Source organism: Megalops cyprinoides, chromosome 12 (assembly GCF_013368585.1).
Source record: "Megalops cyprinoides isolate fMegCyp1 chromosome 12, fMegCyp1.pri, whole genome shotgun sequence".
NCBI classification, from domain to species: Eukaryota; Metazoa; Chordata; class Actinopteri; order Elopiformes; family Megalopidae; genus Megalops; species Megalops cyprinoides.
In genome coordinates, this window is record NC_050594.1 from 20564631 (window position 1) to 20591334 (window position 26704).

The window sequence follows — 26704 nt, forward strand, 5'->3', positions numbered from 1 at the left end:
TGTGTTAAAGGTCTACTAGGGCAATGCACACACTCAGAAAATAAACACTTGCTTCTCAACCACAGTTACAAAAACACATTTTTCCACTGAAATAAAAAATAAAAACCTAAGCCCAAATAATTTCACATTTACCTAGTATGCCTCTATGTTTGGGGAATTACTTGCAGAATGCAAGAATGCAATACCATGCAGAATAATTCTCATCCAATCAATAATTTTTCCCACTCAACAAAACCCCTGAGTCGGTCACAATTTCCACTCTGTCTTTCCACAAACTATTGTGGAATGTATCGCTTATACATTTTTAAGAATCTGCATGCGTGCACACACATGCACTTAGAAAAATATTTTTAAAAACAAAGACAACCAAGAAAAAATACGAATAATTTGTTTTATTGAAATATGCAAAAAGTCGAAAGTGAATTCTGTCACTACTGGGCATCATAATCAGTTTTTGTCTTGCTTCAAATACCTGCAATGGCACTATGTGCCACAGCATAACCCACCAATCATTCACGTTTCTTTGTAAATGTTGTAAGTAACATCACCAGAGGAGGAGGCAGGATAGAAAATTGCATTATGCAAAATCTTGCCACTATAACCAAACCATGCATCCTATTTAGCCTACAAGTGTGAGCCAGGGATGCACACAATCTCTGGAAGATGCTGAATATTTCACTTTCATACATTGTATATTAATATTATGGCGATGTTGTGAATATTCTGTACATTAAGTAAACAGCTGAAGATCTTATAAATAAAAATACACAGACTAGGCAGTTTATTGATGATTTTGCACTCTATTTAGGTTGCACCAGCATAAAATGCCAATGAGAAGAGATTTAAAATATCTTCATTACACACTACTTCTGAGAGCTGTAACAGCCTACATCCTCAAAGTAACATTAGCCCTGCCCCCTCCAATGAGATGTCTATCATTTGACGACACCATGAGCTCTGAATGCAGAAAGTATGCTACAGAAAATCCAAAAGAAATCAATTTGTTAATGCTAATTAATAAAAAATAAATTACCAGTATTTTTGTGCTCCAATTTTGGCAGGTTTCAACATGTTATAAATATGTTTCTTAATTCATCACTTCAGCAGAATCTAAATAAAAAGTCTTACATGCAAAAGAACTAGAGGACTTCAATGAAACATATTTTCCAGTCAACTGTCTCTAAAAACCAATGCAAGCGCAATCAGGTTGAGCATGAAATATATGCTTGACTTGTAGGATGAACAAAAAACAGAAAAACTAGACCCTTTGAGCGAGTGATCTTTCTGTCTCCATAGGAGAGCAAATGGGCATTTTATTTCACCAAAATGTGCGACGGATAACACAACTGATACTGACCATGTAGGCAGCTCATCTGAATTCCTGCCAAAATCCAGAGATAACTTCCATTAGAAGCAAACCAAGTGATTACTAACTAAGCAAATACATACTGCAGGGATTTAAATACCACAACCTGCATAATCATAGAAGACAATATTGCAGAATGCCAATGGCGAAATAGTGTTCTTGATCCTCTGATACAGACTTCAGAATTTTCTGAAGACAAAAATAATGAACTTCATCTTATTTACATGGCATGTTTGGTGTCATGAGAAATGTATACAATATTCCTGTTGGTCTGAATCGTGACACTCACAGTTATACTTGAAACGTATTATAAAATTTACCCAAGGATAGTCTGTAGTATTCTTTCAAACTTTAATATCTAGCTTTTACAGCTTCTGTCTGGGGTCTTCCACTTGAGCAATATTCAGATGTTGTATTATATATATACACAAATAAAATACATGTTTTTAGATATATGAAACTGCAGTCTATTATTCAAATATTACGATCAGATCTCAGGCCTCTACTATACTTGTAGCCACCACATTCTGATACATACCAAAGCTCAACTTCTTGAAAAACTTGAAACACTGCAGAATAGTCTGTATAGTTTTAACAGATGCGGAGAGCCTTATAAATCTCTTAGCATCCATGGTGCCAGACACCACAAGAAATCCTTGCATCAGACAGAACATTAGCTTATACTAAAGAAAAAAGCTAAATCAAATAAATGCACAAATACGACTCTTCTCTGAAACATACGAGGCTGCAGACAAGAATTCTAGTGTGTTTGTTGAATTGATGCCACAGTTTCATCGACAAGCACGCAGTGCTTTTCCATTTCTTAAGTCATTGAGCCCTTAAACTGACACCATTAAGAGAGACATCTCAAAGAGGCACACTTTTTTTTTTCAAGTTTATGAATGGGACTGCCAGGACATATGAATACAGTCCTGCTGATGCTCAGTTTCAGAATATTACAGTTGTATAAGATTCCTTCTCAAGTTTATTTGAGTCTTTCCTTTCGATTCAGTATGTGAGAATTAATTTGAGACAAACTGGGACTGTTTTTTCCCCCTCAGTATGTTGGTGTTGTCATGATCATCGTCATCACTACTTCAGATGGTATGTAGAGTCCCGGTCTCCTCGGCTGCTTTACTGTAAAGCGCCATGAGTGACACTCCGCTGTCCTTTCACTGTTTGAGCAGGTCCTTCAGCACTGCCCCGCCGCTGGCCTCTGCAGACACAGGAACGGGCATAAAGGAGGGCAGGGTGTCTGACAGGGGCTTCAGCAGCATGTGACCGCCAGCCCCGCCTACACCGGAAGCCGCCGGGTTGAGGAGGGGAACTGCTGCTGAGCGGGGGGCCAGGAAGGGACCAGACTCCCCTGCTCTGCTGCTGGATCCAGAGCCACCTACAGAGGCAGGGGTCAGAGGTCAAATAAAGCCTGAACTGACACAACTGTCGATATGAAAAAGACAGGGGAGGAAAAATGGGTGAAGTCAATGTTAAAAGTGACATAAGAGTAACCTGAGGCTTCATAAGACCAGAACAGCACAATGGCAACAGGTCATTCTATGAAGAGAAGTGAAGTAGGGCAAGGCAAAGCGTAATTACTGGATAAAGAACTGATGCACACTTAACCACTAACATAAACTCCTAAAATACATCTGTTCATTAAAGGCAAAAAGTCTGTGTGCAAGAGTTGAGGTGATACTGGATGGGTCTGAAACAGAGTGACTGATCAGATTCAAAAGTAGTTTGCGCATAAAATGTATGTGCTTCATGTGTGTCCATATGCATCACACAGAAGCATTCTGTGACATATCAAATTTTTTTTCATTTCGAAAAAACATACTTCCTATGACATCATGTATAATGTAACTTTAGTGAATATCTTTACATTTATCAGGCTAGCCAACTTGTGCAGGCAGTCCTCATACATCTGTTTTGTTCTAATTTGCTAGTGGTTTATCTATCCTGAATAGTACTTGTTTTGACTGATGTACCAGAGTTGCTAAATGAGTATAAACTATATCTGTGCTTTGGAAAGTCAGTATGGAAATATCTATGAAGAAATGTAGTGAGGGATAATGGAAAGCAATGCTATGGTATGGAAATACACTGGAGTATATTTCAGTGGCTTCCTGACTGCACTGATGTGGTTGTCCGCATTCAAGGGTCAAGGGGTAGCCTTGCAGGAGCACTCACCTGCTGCAGGTGTGGTGGCAGCGCTGGTGTTCCGCCCAGCAGGTGGGGCACTCAGGGGTTTGATGTCATAGACTGGCAGCTTAGGTGCTGGGGCGACTGGCCTAGACTCCATCTCCATGAACTTCACAAACATCTCAGAAAATGACTGTGCCACAGACACAGCAGGGATTAAAGCACAAGAAGGGGCCAATGAGGACAAGAGTTAACCCGTTCGCAAATGCAAAAGAATAAAAATCTAACAAATGCCAGTATAAGCAGAGACAGAGGACACTGACAGCAAGTTGTTACCACACCTGGGTGTGATCCTATGCCTAGCAGAATGCTAGTATGTGTTAGAGTGATCATGTTCATGCTGATGTTCACTCACAGAGTTGAATTCCTGGCTGTGCCCCGGTCTCTGAGGGGTGTTCGGGACACTTTGCACGGCTCTGTCTCCCAGCCAGCTGGACACCCAGCCTCTCACCCCACGCCGGCTCTCTTCAATCAAAAGCTGCACGGACCAAGACAATGCAGCAGTGAGCAGGACACAGGGGAGACACTTTAAGGACGCAACAGCATGGCACACACAGACTGTAGAGACAATGAGCCAGTGGTCAGCATATGAATTCTAGAAGATGGGGGACACTACATGCTCTCTACGAGAAAACGATGAATGCAACTCCAGGAAGAGCTGCAACTTTTGATGAAACTTCACTATGAGGAAAATCTGGTAATGGATAGTCCCTTCTACCAGTAATGGTCGACTGGAGGCAACACAGTGACCTTAAACACTTGCAAAGAAAAAAAAAAAAAAAAGAGAGAGTAAGGGAAAAATGGTACGTAATGAGTAATGTTCAGAATCCAGGCCATGGCCAAAGTCACTAAAGAGACACTGCAGAGGGCCTTCCCAGACTTCCCAGATTTGGTAGTTATGAGACATTTAACATTGCAGTGCTGTAAAGACAGACGTCTTGAGTGGAAAATTTCACTAGCAGAGGGTATGAGAGGAGGGGGGAAAAAAAGAGATGAAGTGGAAGAATCTCCAGAGCAATAAAAATTGGTCTTCAGAGGAGTTGTAATCGCATTTGTCCCTCGTTCTCAAATCTGTTTTCCTTTAAAGCTGTTGGGTAATTCACTCTGAATAGTTGGATACCGTCCCTTTGGCTCCAGTCAGCAGCTCAGGATAAGGAAATGCTTTCAGTGTGGAGTTGGACTCCGTGAGCATTTGCAGTCTGACTGCTTGATTTAAAAAAAGACTTGTGGGCCCACAGCATCATCTGCTTATTATGTTTGTGGCCTTGTTCGGGAGACTTAATTGCAGCAATGACCATTTTTTCATTCACTTTCACAATCTATCCATTATGGAGTACAGTGAATCCCCACCTCCTCTGGTGTTCTCATATCACTCTGTTGCGCCTGACTGGGTGCTGCTCATAACTTAATCCCACTTGCCTAATAATGCTTTTTCGAAGCCAAAAGTGTAGTTTGAAAATTGGACTCATTACCAGAGAGGGTCAAGCTTCGAGACTGCATTCCTGCCACATTATGCATTACTGCACTTGGCTTAGGCCAAAGAACCTGTAGACTTTAGTAATGATGGATCTGGACCAGAGGTCTTGCTCCCCATAGGGTGGGAGCTCTGTCTATATACCTCATGAGAAAATGCATCCATTGCAGAATGCCAGCCATCATAAACATAAGATTACCAACCTGATTACGAGATGGAAAAAGAAATATTTTACATATTGCCTCAAGAGGCCTGCAGGTTTCTTGTTAGCACTGCAGGCCAATGATAGTAATTTCAATAGAAGCAGGTCTTCATTAAAAGAAGCAGCAGACTGGTAATTTCGAGAAACCTTTCTCGGGGTGCCCTGAAACATTAAGACAAACCACTACGCTCCAGAATAAGATGAGGACAAAGACAGATGACGAAAAAGGAGGATGAGGAAGGAGGAAGAGGAGAGGAGGAAGACCAGGTGAGGGTGAGGGGATAGCCCACCTTGTCCACATCTTCTCTGTCCAATCCCAGCATGCCGCCCATGACTCTCAGCACCTCCTGCCGCTGGTTCCGCGGAGCGTGGAAGTGGCCCACAAACAGGTTTCGCATCAGCATCCTGAGGAAACATGGACACATGGGGCTCGTTACACTGGGCCTGTGCGCACGTGGCAGGCCGAGCAGGTTGGCCCGCTGTCCTGCGTGCTGGAGCGCGTGCAGCTCTGGATACATGGCACAAAGCACTTCCATCATCTGAGTTTGAAGGCATTTGTTTTTCATTATGTATTTGTTTTTTTTAATTTTAATTTTTTTTTTTTTTTTTTTTTTTTACAATGCTGCGTTGTGCTTGCAAGCTACCATAAATATTTGCCGTCTGTGCTTATCTGAAAGAAATGAATGTCTTTTCAGCACATGTCAGCGTTTCACTCACTTGTCCACTTTGCCCTCGGTGCATTTAAGCAGGTTCATCAGCTTGTTCTGGGCTTCCTCCAGCAGCTCCTGCTTCATCTCCACTGTAAAACAGCACAAGTTTCTCAGGGCTCTGTTTCACCCAGACGTCTGCAGCTAACTCTCCCCCACTTCATCAGTTGCCGTCTCTGAAGAAGCTGACATATTTATGAGACCTGTGAGCCAAAGAAAGCTCGGTCCTGTCACTGATATGACAGTTCCATCGTGAAGACTGTCACTCCACTAGGCCTCATTTAACCGTTTCAAAGTCTTATTTAAAACAAATAAATATGTTCAAGAGGCCTGGAATTCCATGTTGGCTGTGAAAAAAATAATAAAATAACAGGGAACTGAGTGAACAAGTCTGGGAATTTTTTTGTGATGTCACTAAGTAGAAAGCTGTATTCCACAGAGGTTGATAGTGTGAAACTGATGAACTGCGGAGCCTACGTGGGAAAATGACTCTGGATTTTATGTGTGTTTTTACGATGATAAGAAAAAGTTTAAGTCTGCTTGGATGAAGCAGACTGCAAAGGTCCTTAGTGATTTTTCTTCATTATATTAGGAAACCTAATTTAAGATTTACGACTTGGCACAATTGTACATAAGAAAGATAATGTATGTTGCTAAAACAGGAAAAGATGATAAAATGTACATATTGTAACCTGTAACAAGGCAGTAACATGGTAACACAAAGAACACACAAAAGCATTTTTTACATCTCAAACTGCACAGAGAAGGACAAAAAACTATAAGGTTTATTTAACCACAGAGTAATAATGATGCAAATTCTAAGGTTTTAGCAAACCTCTTCACTGTATTTGTTGTATGGCCATACCATTATCTATTTATTTACATGGGGCTACATGCTAAACATAAATTGTGTACACTGCTTAAACAGACTTAGTGATTAGCACAGAGATTAGTGATTAGCACTATATTGTCATACTGAGTATGTTGGACCAACCACTTTTTGGGGGGAAAAACACAGAAAATGGAACTAACATCACACTGACATAATATAATACAACTGTGCATTGGATTTTATTATAACTCCCTGATGTAGACAGCTTGTGTAGGAAATGAGGAGAAGGCTAAACGAGAAACTAATGCAGTTGCGTCAGAGTGCAGTGGAGGCAGTTAGTGCATAATACAGCAATAACAAGAAAAAAAAAATCTTCCCTCACCTTGTTTTTTCAGCTCCTCGATGTGCTCCTCCTTCAGGTCCAGCTGGTCAGCCAGCCGGGAGGCCGAGTCCAGAGCAGCGTTGGCCTCGTCTAGGCTGATCTGGATGGGCGGGGTACGGAACATGTGAACACTGCTCTAAACGGCCTGCAGGCGAAACCGCTCGCAGCGGCCCTGCGCGCTGCCAGCTGCACCGCAGCGTCATGTTTCCACATTGCATCACCTCACACCAGGACTCCTTCTGTTTAATCCTCATTATTTAGTCCATTACACACATAAACTGCGTGTACGGTGTTTATGGCGGAGTGAAATGAAGTAACATCTCATGCAGAAAACTGAAAGGGCAAGAGCTGTGAGCATGTGGAATACTGTATAATTAAGGGGTGCGGGACAAGGGACCAGTGTGTGGCATACAGACCGAGCCCACACCGCTCTTCACCTGCAGGGCTGAGGCCCGGTCCTCCAGCTTCTCCGCTTTCCTCCGCCAATCCTCCTTCTCCTTCTTGTGCTTCTCCAGTTCTACTGAATACATGGCCTTCTCCTCTGGGGTTTGAAAAAGGTAAAACAGGGGAGGTAAGCGCAACGCTTTACTCCTTTGTGTGGATAAGACCGACAGGGAGGTATATGATGGATATGACAAAATCATCCTTCAACATCGACACGTTATATCAGTCAGCACCAGGGAAAGGTATAACTGTAAATTGACTTGGAGTTACCACCTTCTATTCTCCCCCATACGCAAATCACTTGCATTAACATTCAGAACTACCTAGCTACCAAGTTTTGCAACCAAAACTGCAATTCTTCAGCTTTTTTCATGTTTTGATTTTGGATGAAATTTCAGCATTAATCCATTTCTGCAAAGGTTAAATTGCTTGCACTCTGTGCAAGGTGCAGAGAATATTCTATGACTCAACTACAGAGTAAGAGGGAGAATATATGAGTGTGGAAGTCGTCTTGACCCTGGGCACAGCATGCAGGTCCTACTGTGTGTTTGCCTCAGTGGTTTCATCAGAGGGAGAGACTTGCCTTGCTGGATTTGCTCTAGCACCATCTGCAGGTTGGAAAGTGACACTGCATACTGGTTGACCTGCTCCTGTGAGGTGCGGAGCTGGACCAGCGCCTCGTCCCTCTGCCTCACCACACCGCTCAGCTGCTCCTGCAGGGATTCCACCTGCAAACTGGCCTGTTGACTGCCAACAGATGCACAACAAGACATGTCATCACACTTAGACAAAAACATGGCTCCCACAAAGGCGTCAGGTGAAAAAGGCAAAAGAAACATAAAACAGCAAAAGGAATGATTTTAGAAACACTTCAGGGAGATTAGTGAAGACTCCATGGAAAACCTGGCCGGCACATTTAATAATTTACAGGCCATAAATCATTCCCTTACAAGTATCTTAACCACTTTTTTAGGAAAGTATTCCTTAAAGTATACTTCGAGGAGTACGATTACACCACTGGAATAGAATGTATGGTTACGACTGACTCAACAATCAGCATTTGGGTCTTTTCACAAACGTTTTTATAAATTTTACAAATTATAAATATTTGCAAATATATGTCCTCAATTACAGAAGTTTTTTGGATGTCTACATTTAGACAGAAGTACCAACACACATCAATCTATCCAACTATGTAATCCGTGAAATATAAGCTAGTGAGCTGACAGATACTACTGCATTTCTTAGCTGATACCAATTTCTTTGAGAAATTTATCACATTGTGGGAAAACTCTTGAGTCACTGAAATAATTGACTGAAAGACCTTAAAGAATTTGAAAGTAACCGAAGGTGGCTACCGTTTGTGCACAATGTCATATTTGTATCACACTTGGTCTGACAACCATTTAACGGTAACTCTTCTCTTAGAAAAAAACCCACAGGGTTAAGAGCCTGTGAAGCAAATTGGCACGGTGAAATGGGATATACACTTGCTGGTCACTCTGGCGGAGCTGTTAAGAGATTTTTAGAACTTACTAGTGAAAGGGTTAATAAAGCGGATGAATGGAGGAACACAACAACGAGCGACTCACCTTGCGTTCTCCACAGCACTTGATGAGGTCACAAGCCTCTCCTCCAGCACTGCCACCCTCTTGCGCAGGTCCGTCTCTCGGTCTTCGGCAGCCAGGGCCTCCCGCGTGTAAGAGTCCTCGATCTCCAGCAGGTGATTGCGCAGACGCTCCAGCTCCAGGTTTAGCCGCTGCTCCTTATCCTGCATGTGCTGCATCTGTGGACAAGGTGGAGCAGTCTGACGTGCGTGTGTGGCACAGTTTAGTTTAGTTCCCTGGGAACGTACCTGTTCTTTGCCTGAGCACAGGAAGAGAATCCTGTTTGTCTGAAGCAGTCTAGTGTTTCTGAATGTTCCAGAAAATACTTCTCTCTGAATATTGAGGCTCAATAGCACGGTCAGGTGACAGCTGTGCATTACTAGAATTACCCATTTTATATTTTTATTAAGCAATTAAGTAATTGCATACTTGCATGTCTGAACAGCATCAAATTTGATACCCATCTATATCCATAATATAGTCATCTCTAGAAAAGAGGGGTGATCATGATAAATATGTTCAGTTCTATTCCCCTTGAGAGCTGCTAAATCATGAGACTCATATGATGTCACCACAGTACTAGAAGAGATGCACAGGAACCACCGAATGAAAATATGGATGTTGAGTTTGGTAGTGTTTTAGCAGTCAGTGATGACCTTAATGATTCTGTTGTGTGATAAGGTCAATTTCAATAAGAACATGGCATTATGGAAGATAATTCTACATCTCACATCCTTTTCAGGTTCACCCCATGTGCATTTTTTGTCGTGTTGGCTGTATATCTGTGCAGAGTCAGAAATGAGATGGATTTTTTTTTTTTAAAAAGCCAAATTGTTTTTGATAATTGCTCAGGGAGGGAATAACTTAGGAAAGTGTACTAGACAGCAGTATGGTGCAGTGGTAAGGAGCAGCGTTCATAATCGAAAGGCTGCTGGTTCAATTCCACGCTACGGCACTGCTGTTATACCCTTGGGCAAGGCACTTATTCCACAGCTGCCTCAGTAAATATTGAGCTGTACAAATGGACAAAACTCTAGCCTATGTAAGTCGCTCTGGATAAGAGCGCCTGCTAAGTGACACTGATGTGATGTAATGTAAAGTATTATGCCACTGGACTAAAAAGAGCTGTGAAAATCCATCCTCAATCAGATTAAAATGCTAGCATTACTAAGCCTTAGTAAAGCCACACTATGTCTTCCTGGGATCCCGAAAGCACCTCCCACCTCATTCTGCAGTGCAGAGGTCTCCATCTGCTTCTGCTTGAGCGCCAGCATCACTTGGTCCCTCTCCTGCTGGAAGGCCACAGCCTTCTCCTGCATTGACCTCACCTCGTTCAGCAGCTGGTTCAGCTCCCCAGATTTGCCCTGAGACGTGCAAAGCAATTTAATTCAGTGGCTTGGATTGGTCAAACCAAGACCAAAGAGGAAAAAACCACAAATGTTTGCTTAGGTAAATATCCACTCACTCAAGCAAAGCAAATATTAAATTGACCCTTTAGTGTAGGAAAAACTAATGTACATAAGTGTTAGAAAAAACTATAGGAAATATTTTACCAGTAAAAAGTATGTACACTGCATCTTCATCATGTTAAAATAGGAATATTTAATAAAACAGTTTTTCAGAAAAGCCAATGTGAGATTACATTTAAAGTATTTATTAAATATGCTATTGCACTAGTCAGCACGAAACAAGCCAATAAGCCAACAAAATAAGGCAATAACTCAAAATCTTAACCAAAATCATTGCGAATTTGTATGGTTTTTGATCTTTACCCCTCATACTGACCTGTTCTCCATCCTTCAGCATCTTCTCCATGGCAGCTGCCTTCTCCCTCATGGCAGTGCACTCAAACTCCTTCTCCCTCAGGAGCAGGGACACCTGCAGGTTGGTCTCCCTCAGAGCTCGGAACTCGGTCTCCTTCTCAGAGGAGCGCGCCACCACCTTCTCGTTCTCCTCCTTCAGCTTGCGAATGTCCATCTCCAGGATCAGCGTGCGTTCTTTCAGGTTGGTCACCGCCTGCTTCAGCACCTCGTTGTCATTCTCGCGGTTCCGCAGGCTCTCACTCACCTGGCTCAGCTGGTCTCCTTTGGTCTTGATCAGCAGGTCCTTCTCCCTCAGGGTCTTCTGAAGGGAGTCCAGTTTTCCCCGGGCCTGGCGCGCCTCCTCGGCCTGCCCCCTCTGCTCGCTCTCAGAAAGCAAGGCCGAGTTGGACAGCCGGTGATTATTTTCCTGCAGCGTCCGTATCAACGTGTCCCTCTCCGCTAAGAGTTTTCGCAGATACTCCAGTTCTTGTTGCAGACTGCTTAGCTGTCCCTCCTGCTGCTCTGACACTGCACCCTGGTGGCTGGAGGTCTCCACTGCAGCTGGAGGAGCAGCTGCCTGCACAGGCGGGGAAGCCTCAGGACTTACAGCTACAGAATCCAGCTTCCCAAGCAAAACGTCCTTGGTGCTGCTGAGCTGGCTGATGGTCTGCTGAACCTGAGCGAGCTCCTGGTTCAGGCTGCCCAGCTTCCTCTCCCTCTGTTCATAGCTCTGGATCAGCCGGGTGTAGTCGACGGAGAGCTTGGAGTTGCAGTCACTGTCCGCTGAGACCTGACCCTGCAGCTTGATGAGCTCCTCCTGGAGCTGCGCGGACTCGTGCTGCATGTTCTTCACCGTGGTGATCACCTGCTGCTTCCACTCCTCCATCTTCTTCACTTGTTGTTTCAGGGTGTCCCTCTCCTGAAGGAGCTCCTCAAACTGGTTGCTGCTCACCCCTCCTCCGCTGCCGCTGCCTGGGTCGCCTCCCGACGTCTGCAAGACGGTCACCAGCGTCTGGCACTTCTGGGTCAAGGCGTCGATCTCTATGTCCTTCTCCCTGATAATCCGAGACAGGTTCTGGATGGTCTCGCGGGACATCTCATGGCTCCCTGACGGGTCGGCCATGACGGACAAGCGATGGTTCTCCTGCTGCAGCCTCAGCAAAGCCGACTCCTTGTCAGCTACAATGTCCATGATGCGGTGGTAGTCCGACCGGAGCTGGCTGTTCTCGCGAGTCTTCTCATTGAGAACGGCTAGCACCTGCTCACGCTCTACAGCATAGGCCTGCAACTGCTGCTGGAGGAACAACAGGTCCTGGCTGTGCCCGCCGGCCGACACACGGGCGTGCAGGGCCTGGATCTCCAGGTCCTTCTGACGCACCATCTGAGAGAGTTTGCCCACCTCGTCACGGGAGACCACAAGCTGATCCAGCTGTTTTGCCAGCGACAGGTTCTTCTCATTCAGCAGGCTGATCTCAGTCTCCTTCTCCTTGATGCCCTTGACGAGCTTCTCTATTTCGACCTTCGACAGGTCGTGTTTCTCGTTGCCGTTCTCCCCGTTCAGCGACTGGGTCTTGTCCTCCTGCAGGATGACCACAGCAGGAGGCGGGGCCTGTAGGGGCGGAGAGTCATTGTGGATCCGCTGCTCGGTCAGTCTGTCCAAAGTCTCCTGCAGGCGTCCGATCTCCTCGTCTTTGGCGCAAATGAGCTTCTCGTAGTTGAGTGTGCTCTGCTCATGCCGCGACCTTGCCTGCTCCAGCTCGTTTTGCTGCGCTTGCACAGACTGCTGGGAATGCAGGAGGCTTCCTCGCTGCTCCTCTATCGTTCTCCTCAGGGCCGTCGCCTCCTCCTCCAAGCCATCTTTCACGGCTTTCAGCTGGGCAATCTCTGTCTCTAACTCGGTGATTATGTCCAGGGTCCTGGGCTCCGCCAGGGCCTGCGGCCGGCTCTGCTGGTCCTTCAGTCGGTCGATCTCCTCCTTCAGGTGGCTGTTCTCCTCCTTCATGACCCCCAACTGCCTGTCCTTCTCATCCAACGTGTGCCTCAGAGCTTCCCCTTCCTTCGCCGCCCTGACACTATGTTCTAGTTCCCTCTGTATCTCAGCGAGCTTCAAATTCAGCGTTTCCACATACAAGTCCTTCTCCTTCAGCAGCTCGGTCAGCTGCTTCTGACCTGCGACAGAGCTGGAGAGCATCTCGTTAGTATCCCGGTGGTCGGCGGCCATCTGCTCCATCTCCCTCTTCAGCTCAGCAATCTCAAAGTCCTTCTCGCGATTGAGCTTGACGGAGCGCTCGTGCTCCGTCTGCAGAGCAGTGGCATCCATGGACCGGGCCCGCGTCAGCTCCTCGATGGTCTGCTGGTACTGCCGGGCCTGTTCTGCCAGTCGCTGCTCCGCCTGGCTCAGCTCGCTCTCCAGCTGACTCTTCTCCAGCTTCAGCGCGTTGATTCGGGTGTCCTTCTCCAGGACAGTCCTGTTCAGGGTTGCCTGCCTGTCCTGGACCTGCCTGCCAAGGTCCTCCAGCTTCGCCACAGTGTCTTTGGCCTCAGCTTTGAGCTTGCTGTTCTCTATCTTAATCTCATAGTCCTCAGACATTACTTTCTCTTTCGAGCCTCTCATGTCTGCCAGTTCCTGTCTGAGCGCAGCCAACTCTTTCTCTTTCTCGTCCAGCACCCTCTGCTGCCCCTCCGCCTCGCTCCCTGTCTCGCCAGCTAGACTCAGCTCCTCCCTGGCTCTGGACAGCTCCTCTTCCCTCTCCTGGAGCTTCTTCTTCAGCTCGGCGGTCTCTTTGCGTGCCTCTGTGTTGCGCTCCTGCATTTGACCCAGCTTGTCTCGCAGCTCCTTCACCGTTCCCTCCAGCTGCTGCTTGCTCATGTGCATGTCATTGAGGGTGAAGGCAGTCTGGCTCAGTTTATCCCGCTGGGCCTCAAGCTCTTGCTGCAGCGCCCCCTTCTGGTCCCGCATGGTATCCAGCTCAGACTGTAGACTAGCCATCGCTGCATCCGCCTCCCTGTGCTGCACTGACAGCTGGTCTTTCAGAGAAATCAGGTGCTGGAGGAATATAAGAAAGGAAACAAGAAACAAGAAAAGATAAGCAACTGAAGACAAAAACGATTAAGGCTGATCTATGGTGTTACAATTAGGAATAGCTACATGTTTCAGTAAATTATAATTCTGTTATTTTATCTAAATAATGAATTTCTGGCGTGCCCCTTGAGATTTCTCAGTTGACAGAAAAGTTTTTCCAAGATAAAACTGTCAGTCAGACCTGCGTGGCATCTTGGTTCTGCCGGTCCAGTTCCTCCAGCTCGGCGCTGAGTGTGTCCCGCTCCTGCTGAGTCTCCTTCAGGGCCTGCTCCCTCTCTCCCAGCTGTTTCCTAAGATCCTCCACCACCTGCAGGCCGGGATCATGGTCCCCTTCCTCATCCCTCTTCACCTGCTCCTCTGCACACCTGAGTCTCTCCAGCAGGTCCAGCTGAGAAATGAAGCCAGTCATTTTAACAGCCATAGACGAGTAAATTACACTTCATGAAAAAAAAATGCAACACAAAATAAAATAAAAAATACAACAGGAGATACATCCATCATCATGTTTCACAGATTCACAAATGTGCAACAATCTCAAGTGGTAAGTCCTAAATACGCCCAATATATACCTTCCTTAAGCTCAAAACATGTTAAGATCCAAACAACTGACCTCTTAGTGGGGTATGTAATATTACTTATGGGTTTTCCAAACCATGATCATTTACAACCACACTTTGCTTGCAGCTGGTCTCAAGACTTTCAATCTTGCAAAACTAGTCACTGTTCCAGATTCCTTTCACTCCACATCAAATAAACTAGTTATTGAATTCACCAATAACCATACTTTACAGTCTCTGTGTTACTATGAGCACACCAGTGCACATCTAAGAGTGTGGGCAATCTATCCCTCAGATGGAGAGGACACTAAGGAGTGCCAAATATGACATACGGTGACATTTGGAATGTTTTCGTTTCATTACCTAGCCTTTTTCTTCCAAGACACGGGGTGACCTAATTTTCCCAGAGCAGAAGTGTTAGGTGTTGCTGTGGAAACTATGGGCTATTTATGTGTTTCCGGTTACTGGTCCTGCTAGCAGACAACAGCAATGCTATGGAAGGTAGTTTTGTCCTGTGGAGGGTAGATTTTGCCAATTATAATACTCCAAATAAAAGAATTTGGAGCTTGTGTATGTATGGACTTGTGTTTGTATGTATACTAGCAATGCTACCATTGCCCCTTCTATTGTATCAAAGACTTCCTTTAATGGCCTGGTATTGTTCATATTACCTTTTTGTCATGTACCTAGGCATTATGAAGACCAAGACTGCATGCTCATGTGGTACCTTTGTACAATATATTTTTTTATTTCAATACTGTACCACACTAGTTTGTGTTTTGCAATCTCTCTTGATCCCACAAATCTACACAGACATTTTATAAATATTCAATATAAACTATTTCCATGCTTTGGCCTTCTATGCAAATAGTATGTGCTCTGCCTTTTCAGAGGAAATCTACAGGAATCTAAATTAATACCAGAATGCTTCAGAAATATCACTATTTTATTCAGTACGGAATGCTTGATCTTAAGATTTAGAATCACATGCAGCTGGAAACATGGCAGGAAGCTTCTGCAAGTTGCTGATGGCTGAACCCTCCATTGGCGCGGTCTTCTATCACCACTGATCACAACACTGTCCATGAATAATTACGACATAACAAACACGTGCTGATGTGAGGTAATACTAACCATCTTCTGTGTATGGGAGCACATGCAAAGAGAAATCTTTCATTTAACATTGTAATTGCCCTGATTAACAATCTTGCCAACTGATGGATCATAACCTAGCAGCCGATTCATTTTTGCTGAGCTGAGTCAAATGCTGAAGCATTCCTGTGCCTTTGTGCATGTCACATTACATTTAAAGTATGAGGAAGTGACTGTATTGCATTAAATAATTCTGATTACAACAAAGCAAGCCGAGATCTGGTTTAAGTTAAAACCAGTTGTTCACCACCTTGCTTAACAGCTGCTGTTCATATGTGCTTTGAAGTGATGTTTTATCTATTTTTAGTGGATCGGAGTAACTTTTAAACAATGCAGCAGTTATTAAGATCTAATAACAATTTGCATTTGATGAAAGTTGTTAATGTTATTGATGTTAAGGGCAGCACCAAGGTAGTCCATTTGCCTATCAAATGGACAGGCAAAGCACTGAGGAGTCAATGATGTCCACAGTTCATTCGAACTGTTATAACAGCTCAGCATTATTCTGTTCTGTAAAATGATGCAAAACACCATTATAGTAGAAGGGACAAACACTCTGTAAGACAGTGTGAATAAAACCAACCCTTTGCTGTTCAGCCTCTGCCTTCTCTTTCCTCAGGGTCTCAATTATAGTGTTGAGTTCCAGAATGTCTGCATGTTCCACTTCAGGCTTTGGTTCATTCTGAGCAAACACAAGACAAGAAGCAAGCTAAAACATTAATGCCATGCCAAGCATAGTCAAGTACAGATCAACACATTACAGTTAAGACTATTTATAAAAAGAAGCTTATATGCTAAAATTGTGCTGAAAACATACCTCAGCAAGACTCTTCAACCTTGAGATCTCTTTCTCTGCACCTAAAAGTAAGTGTATCAATTAATAACCACAGCAAATACGGCAATAATTTACCTGATCTCTCTTTATACTGCTTTGAATTTGACCTTACAGTAGTTTTACTGGATGCAGGTTTCATAAGTCATTGATCATTTCTAATGAGTGAACCAGTATTTCAAATTTTCACTGTACTGCTCACAGATCCCCATATCCACAGTTAGGTACTACAGCCATTCACATTTTCACATGCAAAGTTCCATTTCATTTCTAAATGCAAAAACGGTATGCCCCTCATCTACTGCCTTAACAGTAGCTCAGATTCTTGTCAAGACAATTCCTACTGGCCATGTTAGACTTGGGCTTCATCTACATAAAATTTTATCCCCTCCTGCCTCATAGCTATGGCAGTTACCCGAAAGAGCCTTCTTCAGCATCTGGATCTCATTGTCCAGATGTGCCTTGTGCAGGGCCTTGCCCTCCTGTTCCTGCACACGCGTCTGCAGCTCCTCCACAGAGCTCTGCAGCCGGGCATAGTTCTGCAGGAGCTCCGTGTTCTCCGCCTGCACCAGCTCCTTCTCCTGCTGCAGGGCTGCCTGCTTCCGCCCTGCCGCCGCCAGACTCTCTGTCAGCTCTCTCAGCTTCCTGTCCTGCAGCTCCGCCTCTTCCTGCAGGGCCTGGATTTTGCCTTGGAGCTCGGAGACTCTGGACGAGTCCTGGGGAGCCAAGGCTGGAGCACCTGGGGTAGAGATGAGGATTGTGAGGGTAGGGAGAGATGCCCACCAATTTCAATATTCAGCTAAAGGGAAAAAAAAAAAAAATAATCAAATAAAAAAGGATTCTTAATAATGATAAAATGAATAATATTGGTTAGGCAGGAAATGCCATTTATTTAGGACATCACAATTTCATTTCAAAGAAGTCTAATTTTATGACCAAAATACCCATGACCAATAAATGCATGTGGGAGTGAGAGAAGTAGACGCTACAAAGCCAGTACATGGCACTGAATCCTGGCACAGCAGAGGAAAGTGTTGTTCACCATTCTGGATCTGCTCCTCCAGCTCCTCGATCCTCTCCTCATACTCGGCCAGCTCCTCGCGGTGGCGGCGCGTGACCTCAGCCATCTTCTGCCGCTGGGCGTCCTGCAGTGCGGCCAGCTCGTGCTGGTGCTCGTCCACCTCACGCCCCATCGCCTCCCGCAGCTCCTGCCCAAATCGCCCAGGGGGAGGGGCAGCGACACAGTCTGCCGTCAGAACAGCGCACACCAAATGCAAAACAACGAAGCCCGAGGACAAGCCTTCCTCAGGGGGCCACTGCAACACTGACCATCTGGCTCCATTTGCACAGACCTCCCAACGTGGAAAATATAATTAAAACAACCTGTGTGTGTGAAAATGCAGCAAACCAGAGCGATAAGGTGACACAAAGACAAGGAGAGCTGAGTGAGAGTACCACTGGAGCATTCAATGCTTATTCACTGCAAGTGTTTGCATGGAAATATAAAATGACATTGGCCTGATGCTTGCAACATGTGCTTTCTACTGTGGATGGCAACCTTTTTATTGACTGTTTATCTTCAAACGTTCAACCACATTATCTCAGTGTTGACGGGCGATGGCACCAGACTTCTGGTAGTGACCCGGGGTGGTGAGGCTACCTTGTACCCAATTTTGTCATTTTCTCTCAGAGAGAGGTATAACACTGCCATTTCCATCCCAAATCAGGAATGACACTTTGTCACAGCTGTCTAATATATTGGTTTAACATAAAAACACTTCTGCAGAATGTAGAAGCAGGTGGTGTTACTTTTAGCCAATACCAGCTGGTTTCTCTGCATTCTCTTACCTTAATGGTTCTCTGGAGCTTGACCACATCCCCCTGATCACCGCTGGCTGCTCCTGGAGCTTTAGAGGCCTGAAACAAAACAAGTTCCACATTTCCACCCATGAAATTCTCTGACCAGAGTGTGTCCTTGCCCAAAAAAGTAGCTTGAATACTAAAGCACTGTTGGCGTGGCTTATGAAAAATTGGATACACTATTTTTGAAGTTGTCTTTTTTCCCCCCAAATAATTTCTACTGTTATTCCTTGGTTGTTAGACAGGGGACAGCATTAGAGCATGATTAGGACGTCCTTAAATGCATCTACCTGAGAAACGCGCCTCCAGTGGGTCACCTCAGCCTCTAACCGGGACACCTCACTGGACAGGCGGTTGATCTCCTGCTGGGACCAGATGACGTCGCTGAAATCCATCTCGTCTCCCTGGAAACCCTGGTGCGCCGATGAGGCGTGGGGCAGGAAAGCGGAGGGGGTGGCGGCGTTGAGGGGCAGAACGGCGGGATCGGAGGAGGGCTGGGGGGTGCGCTGCAGCTTCTGCACCTCCTCCTGCAGCAGGCTCTGACGCGCTTTCAGGTGACTGATCTCCACCTACGCAGACATTTTGTGGGGCACTGTCAGACACCCGATCATTTTAGCTGATGCCTTTTTGGGCAGCAATTAATCTGTCGAATATTGAGTTCCTCTTCATAATCCCAGAAAAACTGGCAAGTGATACATCCACAGTGACACAGTTAACAGTACATATCAGTACCATGCTGCCCTTCCAGGTCAAAAGCAACTGCAGTAAAAACTAAACATAACTTTAAGGAGCCTCATCTCAAAACACCTGGATTTCACAGCTAAACCATTTCTGGATGGGTTACAAACATAACAGTATAATTAGTTTACTTATACACCTTTGTTTGATAAAACACTACCTATCCAGGATACATGTGTGCTGTAAAAGAAGCACCGCATTACGAGAACATAAAAAAAACAATCAAAAATTAGCTCATTATATAATATTGAGCTTGCCTGGATTATGTATGACATTAGGTGAGTTTTTAACTATAAAGATATCTTCAAAAGAAAGATGAAAGCATACAAATGAGACTGAAATGGAATAGTGCAAATAACTTTCAAATATGGTTGTCAATTAGACTGTTGGAAAGTTGGGAAGTGGACATAATTTGTGTTATTGTGATTGCTTAATTTTGAGTTTCTTCTGCTACTCATGCCTGCGGAAAAGACTCAGTTACAAAAATGCTTGCTAACTGTAAATGCAATTAATTAGGTGTAATTAAAACACTATTTGCAACTCTACATTGATTTTGGTGTGATCTTGACTATCCCGAATTATCTTAATAAATAAATATAAGTAAGGAAACAATCCTACTTGTCAGTAACTTCCTGACAGACATTTTGCGGCCTGCGTCCATGCTGTCCATGTGCAGCCTGCTGCATGAGTACCTCTTTCTGCTGGAGCAGCATCCTGTGCTCTGCAGACTGCTGCTTGATCTGGAGCTCCGCTGCTTCCAGCTTCTCCTCCAGCTCTGCATGGATCTTCTGCAGCCGCTCATACTGGGAGAACGCAAACAGACAGGGGTGTGACCAACAGCTAATGCTGTAACATACACGGCATAAAATCACTCACACTGCCATATACAGGGTGACAGCCTCCCATACAGAGGCGCATATGTTTCTCGTGGATGTTTACTTCACAGAAAACGTCCAGCACTATTCAGTGTAGCCACATGAGAACTCTGAAGACAGAGCACGGCTTTGTTGAGATAAAAAGCGCGAGTTTAGTCTCTGGGTGCTCTCACTTATGACCACACAAATTGATTAGACATCATATGTATGTATTACATGAACACCGAGGCTGCTATGAAATTACTCTGAGTTACTGTGAAATTACTCTGGGAATCCTGAAGAGTTGGATTGCAGATGAATTCTATAGACTGCTGACGCTGGTCAGGAAGCAGCCTGCACCCCTTAAGGTTACATCCCTATCAATGCAGCAAAGTAGGCACAGCAACTTCATACCCACACAATGGGCCCACTGTCCCTCACCTCCTCCATCCATTCATTTATTCATTTCCCAAATAACCATGTGTTACTGTTCTTAAAACAATTTGTGTCAGGAAAAAATTTATACGTTTTCACTAATTTGGTAATGAATATACAGACTATTTCTATAGTAAGCAACAATTAATAAAAACTACTGTATATGTAATATCACAATCAAAAATCAAAATCATAGATTACTTGTGAGGCTTGGTTACATGTTGGGAACTGTACAGCAACTCAATACAGTAGGTACGTCATGCATCTCTATGGCAGCAACCGGATAAGCAACATTTAAGCAATATGAAACCAAACAGACTTCTCCCACCTCCTTTCATGATAACATCAGAAAGCTATAGGTTTGTAACTGAAGCCCAAATGTGAAAGGGCCCTCTGAGAAGCACTTTGCTTTCCAGTACTAAAACAGATTTCAGCTACATCTTGATGTGGTCATGACATTTTTTTAATCTGAAGACATCATCATGCTAAATTGTGTATTACCCAAGAACCAGGTAATTTGTTTTACTCCATTTCTGTCTCTGCAGTTTCGATGGCTGAGACATTATCTATTTTAGTACAACGAAGTGAAAAAAGGTTTACAATGTAAATTGTTCTTTCTGGTGTCTTTAGTAATACAGATCCTTAAATGGTGAACATTGTAAGAGCCAACACTGCAAACATTCCAAAATCACCTCAGACTTCTGTGTGGTGTAGGTGGCTTCCAGTGTCATCAGTCTGGAATTAGAAACTTGGAGTTCCGTGGAGGCATCTGGGGAAGACAATAGAGGCACACAGTCCTGAGTCAAACACTGATTAGAAAACTCACATGATCTCTCGTTCATAATACCCCATATCATCTCTTCTGGGGCCCAGTACTGATTGCACGAATACGCTGAGATTCAGCTTCACCTTAAACCTAAATTCTTGCCCTCAATGTAATCTCAACTTACAAAATGCTGAGTACATACTGTATATATAAAACTACAGTTGAAAGTAGCAGCCATGGCTGACAGTGGTATGCCCCTGAAGCTCTCTCCTGCCTCTTTCCTTATTACCATTCTTGAAAACTGATAGCAAGTTAACCTGACACATATTATAACTGGGCCACTGCAGAATTGGGAAGGCCTGGGCTGGCATTATTCCCTCAGTAAGCCACGATTTCTAGGTCTGCTAGTCAGTGATCCTTTGGTGAGTTTAATTATTTAAATTCAGTTACTAGCAGTTTTAAATAACACATAGGGACTTTAACAAGTCCGCTTTAATTATAAAACCAAATAAAACAGGTAATAAGCTATATGTTCTTAGCACTGCAACTTTGGAATGATCTTTGGTTATATCAACAGAAAGTCTTTCAAGTTTGGGATAATGTTCAACTGTGTTATATGAACAATTTCTATGGTCTAGCAGGTGCTGCAGATCAATGCAAAGTAGACTGGGAAACAAGTAACTATGTTCAATGTAGCCTAATGTGATGCTACACATGCAGCTGCAAATAGGATTAGATACCATGTACACAAATCACAAACCAGGTAAGGGGAAATTAAGTTACCCAAATATTCACACCGTAACAAACCAGAATGACCAAAATTCTGCAGCACTCTACTGAATCGCCATCCTGCTGGAATGCCGCCCCAAAATAAGAATATCAATGAACAAACCGGAACAGTAACCTCCTTTTTCCACACAAGTAGGCAACATTGATCTGCACAGTATATACTCGTACATGCACACAACAAGTAAATCAGAATCATTCAAAGTGAATATAGGACTCTCTATGCAGTGCAAAACTGAAAACGCCTCAAGTACGTACACTACAGTAAAAAGTGTAGTAAGCTTACATCTTATCACTGTTGTTCAGCGCTGTTGGTTTATTTCATATTCTGATCCAATGTCCCAGTTACTGTGACATGGCCTTCATGTATCCTACTCTGATGTCCTTGTAAGTGGCTCTGGATGAGAGCATCTATCACATGAAGGGATACAAAATAATAATGGACACTAAGATACATGAACCTTTCTGTACAGCTACAGTTGTCTTGTAAATTTACAAGGGAGGTGCCTTTCTTGTTTCATATGCTGGTAAAACAGGCAAACTATAAATGTGATATTGTGTGTCACCACTTAAGAAGAGATTCCATTTAACAAACTCAGCTGGAAACCGAGGTCCAATTCTGCATACATATTCACATCTGAGTTATAACAAGCCACAACAATCACCAAGACCTGACTGATGAACCTACACCTTTTGAAAAAGGAGGAATTTACATCTGTATAATTATAAACCCACAGATAGAAAGAATCATGATTTATAGCTCATAATCAGTGTAATAATCAAAATACAAAATCTGTAGCTATATTTGACCTATACTGAGTTTAGGACATTGTAAATGTTGAAGGGGCATTACCAAACAAGGTATAACCAACTCCTGTGTAATCTTCACTCAGTTCACACTAGTCATTTATCTAAAAACAAACCGCACAGGAAAGACACACATCCCTTTATGGTTTCAGGTTCCAATTTGACATTGCTCCCACTGTCTCTTTAAAGGCTGGCATTCCAGGGGAACCTGAGAGGTTTTGGAAGTGTGTCAGATATTTAATCTCTACAGCCAACCAGCAACACCGGTGGTAGCCCTGTGCAGTGCCCCTTCGTCCGTTTCACATGGCAGACTGCAAAGTTAAGCCAAGACACACCACTGAGAGGACTGTTGTCTCTTGAAAGAAATGTTACCCTCAGAGCGCTAACAATGAGAGTTAAACGTCACAATGTATAACTCTTTAAAAAGGTTATATATACAGGGAACACCCAAGTAAATGCTCAGAGTATGCAAACTGGTATTCACATGTACAGTTTGCTATGTACTAGACGTTTACATGCCACAATCATGGCAGTCTGCAATCTGTCAAGGTTATAGCTAATTAGAATAACAATGACAAAACTTTTTTCCACACTGTGATTGAGTGCCCAAAAGACAGTTTGACAAGTGCTTTGTTATTTTCATTTTTTAATCATCTTTTCTGAAAATACATTATCCTTAAACTTAAGGAGATGTTACTGTTAATTTAGTGTTAAAATGGTCTAAAATCATTAGTAAAAAGGTTTTATAATTTTTACACAATTTTAACACCCCTAGCTTGGTGTATCAGCATCAAATGCAGAGTACTCAAATCACATAATCATCCGCATCAATGTGGCATAGCAACTGATTCAATTATGTAACAAGCTCAGATAAACTATTCATCTGAAACATCTCCAGAATTCCAGGATCCTGGCTGTCTAACCCTGCTGCATGCAACAGCTCCTCATATATTATTCATTAACCATTCTCTTCAAAAAATCCACTTCCAAATTCAACTGGTTGCCTGTACCCTTGATCTTCACCTGCATAATGTTCAAGTCAGAACTTTAACCTGCAGTCTTCTGGACAAACTCTATATTTTCTTCCAACCCAACACTGTATGGACTGTGGAGACTCCCATTATATCACAGTAGAATATAAATGAAAACACTTTTTCCATATAAACAAATATCTATCATAAACAAAAATTAACAGGAAGGGTGTACTTAACAGTAGCAGTGTGAGCGAAACGGGCAGTATTCCAGAATTTTCTATGTATTAGTTTGGCTGTCATCTGCTTTACAGTCAAAACGTAATTATGGTTGACATAACATCAGCAGTGGTAAACCCCACTTCCCACACAACTGCCAGCTGTGACACTGCATCACCTTCCAACAGTTTGTAAACTGCTCTTGCTTGCGTGTCGGACAACAGTGGTCAAAGTTCCCCATGGCAGTGCTGTTGGTTTCTTCTCTCGAATTCTTTATCAGCTACACTGTGTTTACTTATGTCTGCCACAGCTGTTTTTTAGCAGACCTTTAAAAATGAAAAACCTCAGGCAATACAGCTACTCAGAATTATGCAATTACTGGTGGAGGCACTGAAAGGCCTCGCTGTTCTGAAACTGCTACAGTTAACAGCACAGTCAACAGTCCAACTTGATATGGGGAGTGTTGGAGATGCACAGTCCTTCAAAACGTCATGTGATGGTCCAGCAGCCATGCCAAATGGAAAGTGGAAGCCAGACAATTTCATATCTTTTCAAGTAACACAATATGTCACAGTGAGAAGTGAATGACGATTCATCCAGGATACACAAATGGTCAGGCCAAGCTGGTTCCCCACCCAACATTCCTTCATATATCCTATATTTTTGTTCCTACTTTGAAGGAAAAAAAAAATGATTTTAGGAATTTTCTAAACCTAAATGGATTGTTATTTCACGTTTACCTGTGTCCTCAAGTGGTTGTAAATTCATAGTGCAATTATTACATTTTAGATAAATCCTCATCTCCCAACCTCTCATGCATCCAAGCACCATTAGGGGCCCAGGCTGATGTATGTTGAAGCACAGGTATAAGCCATGGACAGCACTTCAGTGGCCTGCCGAGTACCTACCTACACATCATCGCTTTAACGCTCAGTGCCAAACAAACAGGCAATGGATACCACTTTCAGTCTCATATAATTAAACTGGGGATTGAAACCACAATGAACCAGAGTCTGGGCAGACACTTGCCAGAAGGTGACTGAACCATTATATTTCACAGTGCTACTGTCAGTGCAATTAACAGAGTAAGGTCAGATGAGAGGAAAGTTATTCTAGAAATAATGACTATATCTATTCATCCATGCTCTACCCTTTCACAGGCATGCAATATAGCCCAAGTATCACAATACTGTTTAACTACATAAAGGCCTTAATGTGAAAAGTTTCAGCACTGATAAATGATGTGTTTTTGCAACAAATGCAACAGTGTTCTGCAAAATTGGTATGCAACAAATAATGTACCTGTTTGGAATGAAAAACAAATTACCTTTTATCATTCAGCTCTCTGAGTATAGTTAAATTTAACACTTATCAGGTTGCCCAACAATAAGACAACAGGTTGACAGCAGAAACTAAACACTACCATTTGCATTTGTATTGTAATTTCTGGTATACAAGGCCACATTCCGTAGTTGATTAGGTTTGCTATGCTTCTAGCTCATTCAGTCTGGGGAGTTTTACAAAGCTAAGTACTCGCAAAAGGGGGGGTGAGCACCACCCACCATAATAACACCATGCTACCCTAATACAGTTAACTGCTCCCAACTAAATACACCATATTCCTGTATAGCAGAGAGATTCCCAGGCATTTACAATTAATTTGGATTATGAGGCGTTAAAGCGCTATAATATAATCCAAAGACTGCAGATCATTGCCATAAGGAATGTGTCGTTCCTTGGATCTCTGTAAAAAGCGCTCCCTTTCCTCTACTAAAAACATGGTGAACAACACAAATATCAGCTGTTTTGCAAAACAGAGAGGACAACCAGAACCTTCGTAATAAGTCACAGGTGTTGAGTCAATTGTGCCTCACATGCTTCACAGTGAGGGAACATTTGTGACATAAACACATATTGCCTGGCTAGCTAGCTGGCTAACATTAGCTAACATTACTGCAATCCAGTGGCATTTGTGGGCCTCTTCCGAGACACCAATGTGGCACTAAAAACTCTGTTGTATTCACCTCCTACTTCTTCCGCTCCTTCCAGCAAGATGTCTTTGGTGAAGTTGGAAATTTGTCCAGTGAACGTAGAAAGGCTTCCCCCGACCTGGCTCAACGACTGGCCCAGCCCGGAGCCGATTCCTCCGAGCCACGATGACATTGTTACAACAACAACAAACAAAAACAGGGAAAGATTTGATAGCTCGGCCACACAGTGTAATTAAAAGTCAGCCCAGAGGAAAAGAACTGTCTCCGTTAAAGCTTTCTACGTATTGTTTTGTTTTTGCCCGGCTTGCACAACTGATCCGTGTCTGCCACCTCGACTTCAGCCATTATCGCCCGTATGTTGCTGTCGTCGTCAGAGCATACGTGGACAGATTAAAGGCTGACGGGTTTGTTCACGTGTATCAATTCCTTGCAGGTACAGCGCAATTACACTGATCTTTATAGAAAGTGGATTGGAGAGTCGTGCCTGCAGACGACTGTTTCAGTTTGTCCATATTAGTGAATCTGCGCAATGTTCGTTGTAAACTGATTCCCGTGAATGTAACAGTCGAACCTTCGTAATGTGTATGGAGTAATCAACAGCGCCCCTGTCGGCCGGGAGATATTTCTGCTGTGGTC

General features: G+C 43.6%; 1 protein-coding gene across 1 annotated transcript; it reads right to left on the reverse strand.

Annotated features, from left to right (window-relative positions):
- Window positions 1–377: 377 nt before the first annotated feature.
- trip11 (thyroid hormone receptor interactor 11) lies at window positions 378–26414 on the reverse strand. The gene is made up of 21 exons (XM_036541695.1): window positions 26102–26414; window positions 21221–21297; window positions 19932–20042; window positions 18792–19070; window positions 18490–18558; window positions 17684–17849; window positions 17057–17380; window positions 16627–16667; window positions 16393–16491; window positions 14282–14488; window positions 11002–14064; window positions 10440–10580; window positions 9202–9395; window positions 8193–8356; window positions 7603–7706; window positions 7166–7265; window positions 5962–6043; window positions 5535–5649; window positions 3924–4046; window positions 3557–3701; window positions 378–2759 (listed from the first exon to the last, which is right to left on the reverse strand). Exons 1-21 carry the CDS (start codon window positions 26238–26240, stop codon window positions 2539–2541), a joined length of 5964 nt encoding a protein of 1987 aa, XP_036397588.1. The 5' UTR covers window positions 26241–26414; the 3' UTR covers window positions 378–2538.
- Window positions 26415–26704: the final 290 nt, after the last annotated feature.

What these genes read in the sequence shown, in the direction of transcription:
- trip11 (XM_036541695.1), bottom strand. Translation starts at nt 26,240, where the DNA reads ATGTCATCGTGGCTCGGAGGAATCGGCTCCGGGCTGGGCCAGTCGTTG. An exon ending in AGAACCAAGATGCCACGCAG is followed by an intron (nt 14,065 to 14,281) that starts GTCTGACTGACA and finishes ATATTCCTCCAG; the next exon opens with CACCTGATTTCTCTGAAAGA. An exon ending in TGCTGAAGGATGGAGAACAG is followed by an intron (nt 10,581 to 11,001) that starts GTCAGTATGAGG and finishes TGCACGTCTCAG; the next exon opens with GGCAAATCTGGGGAGCTGAA.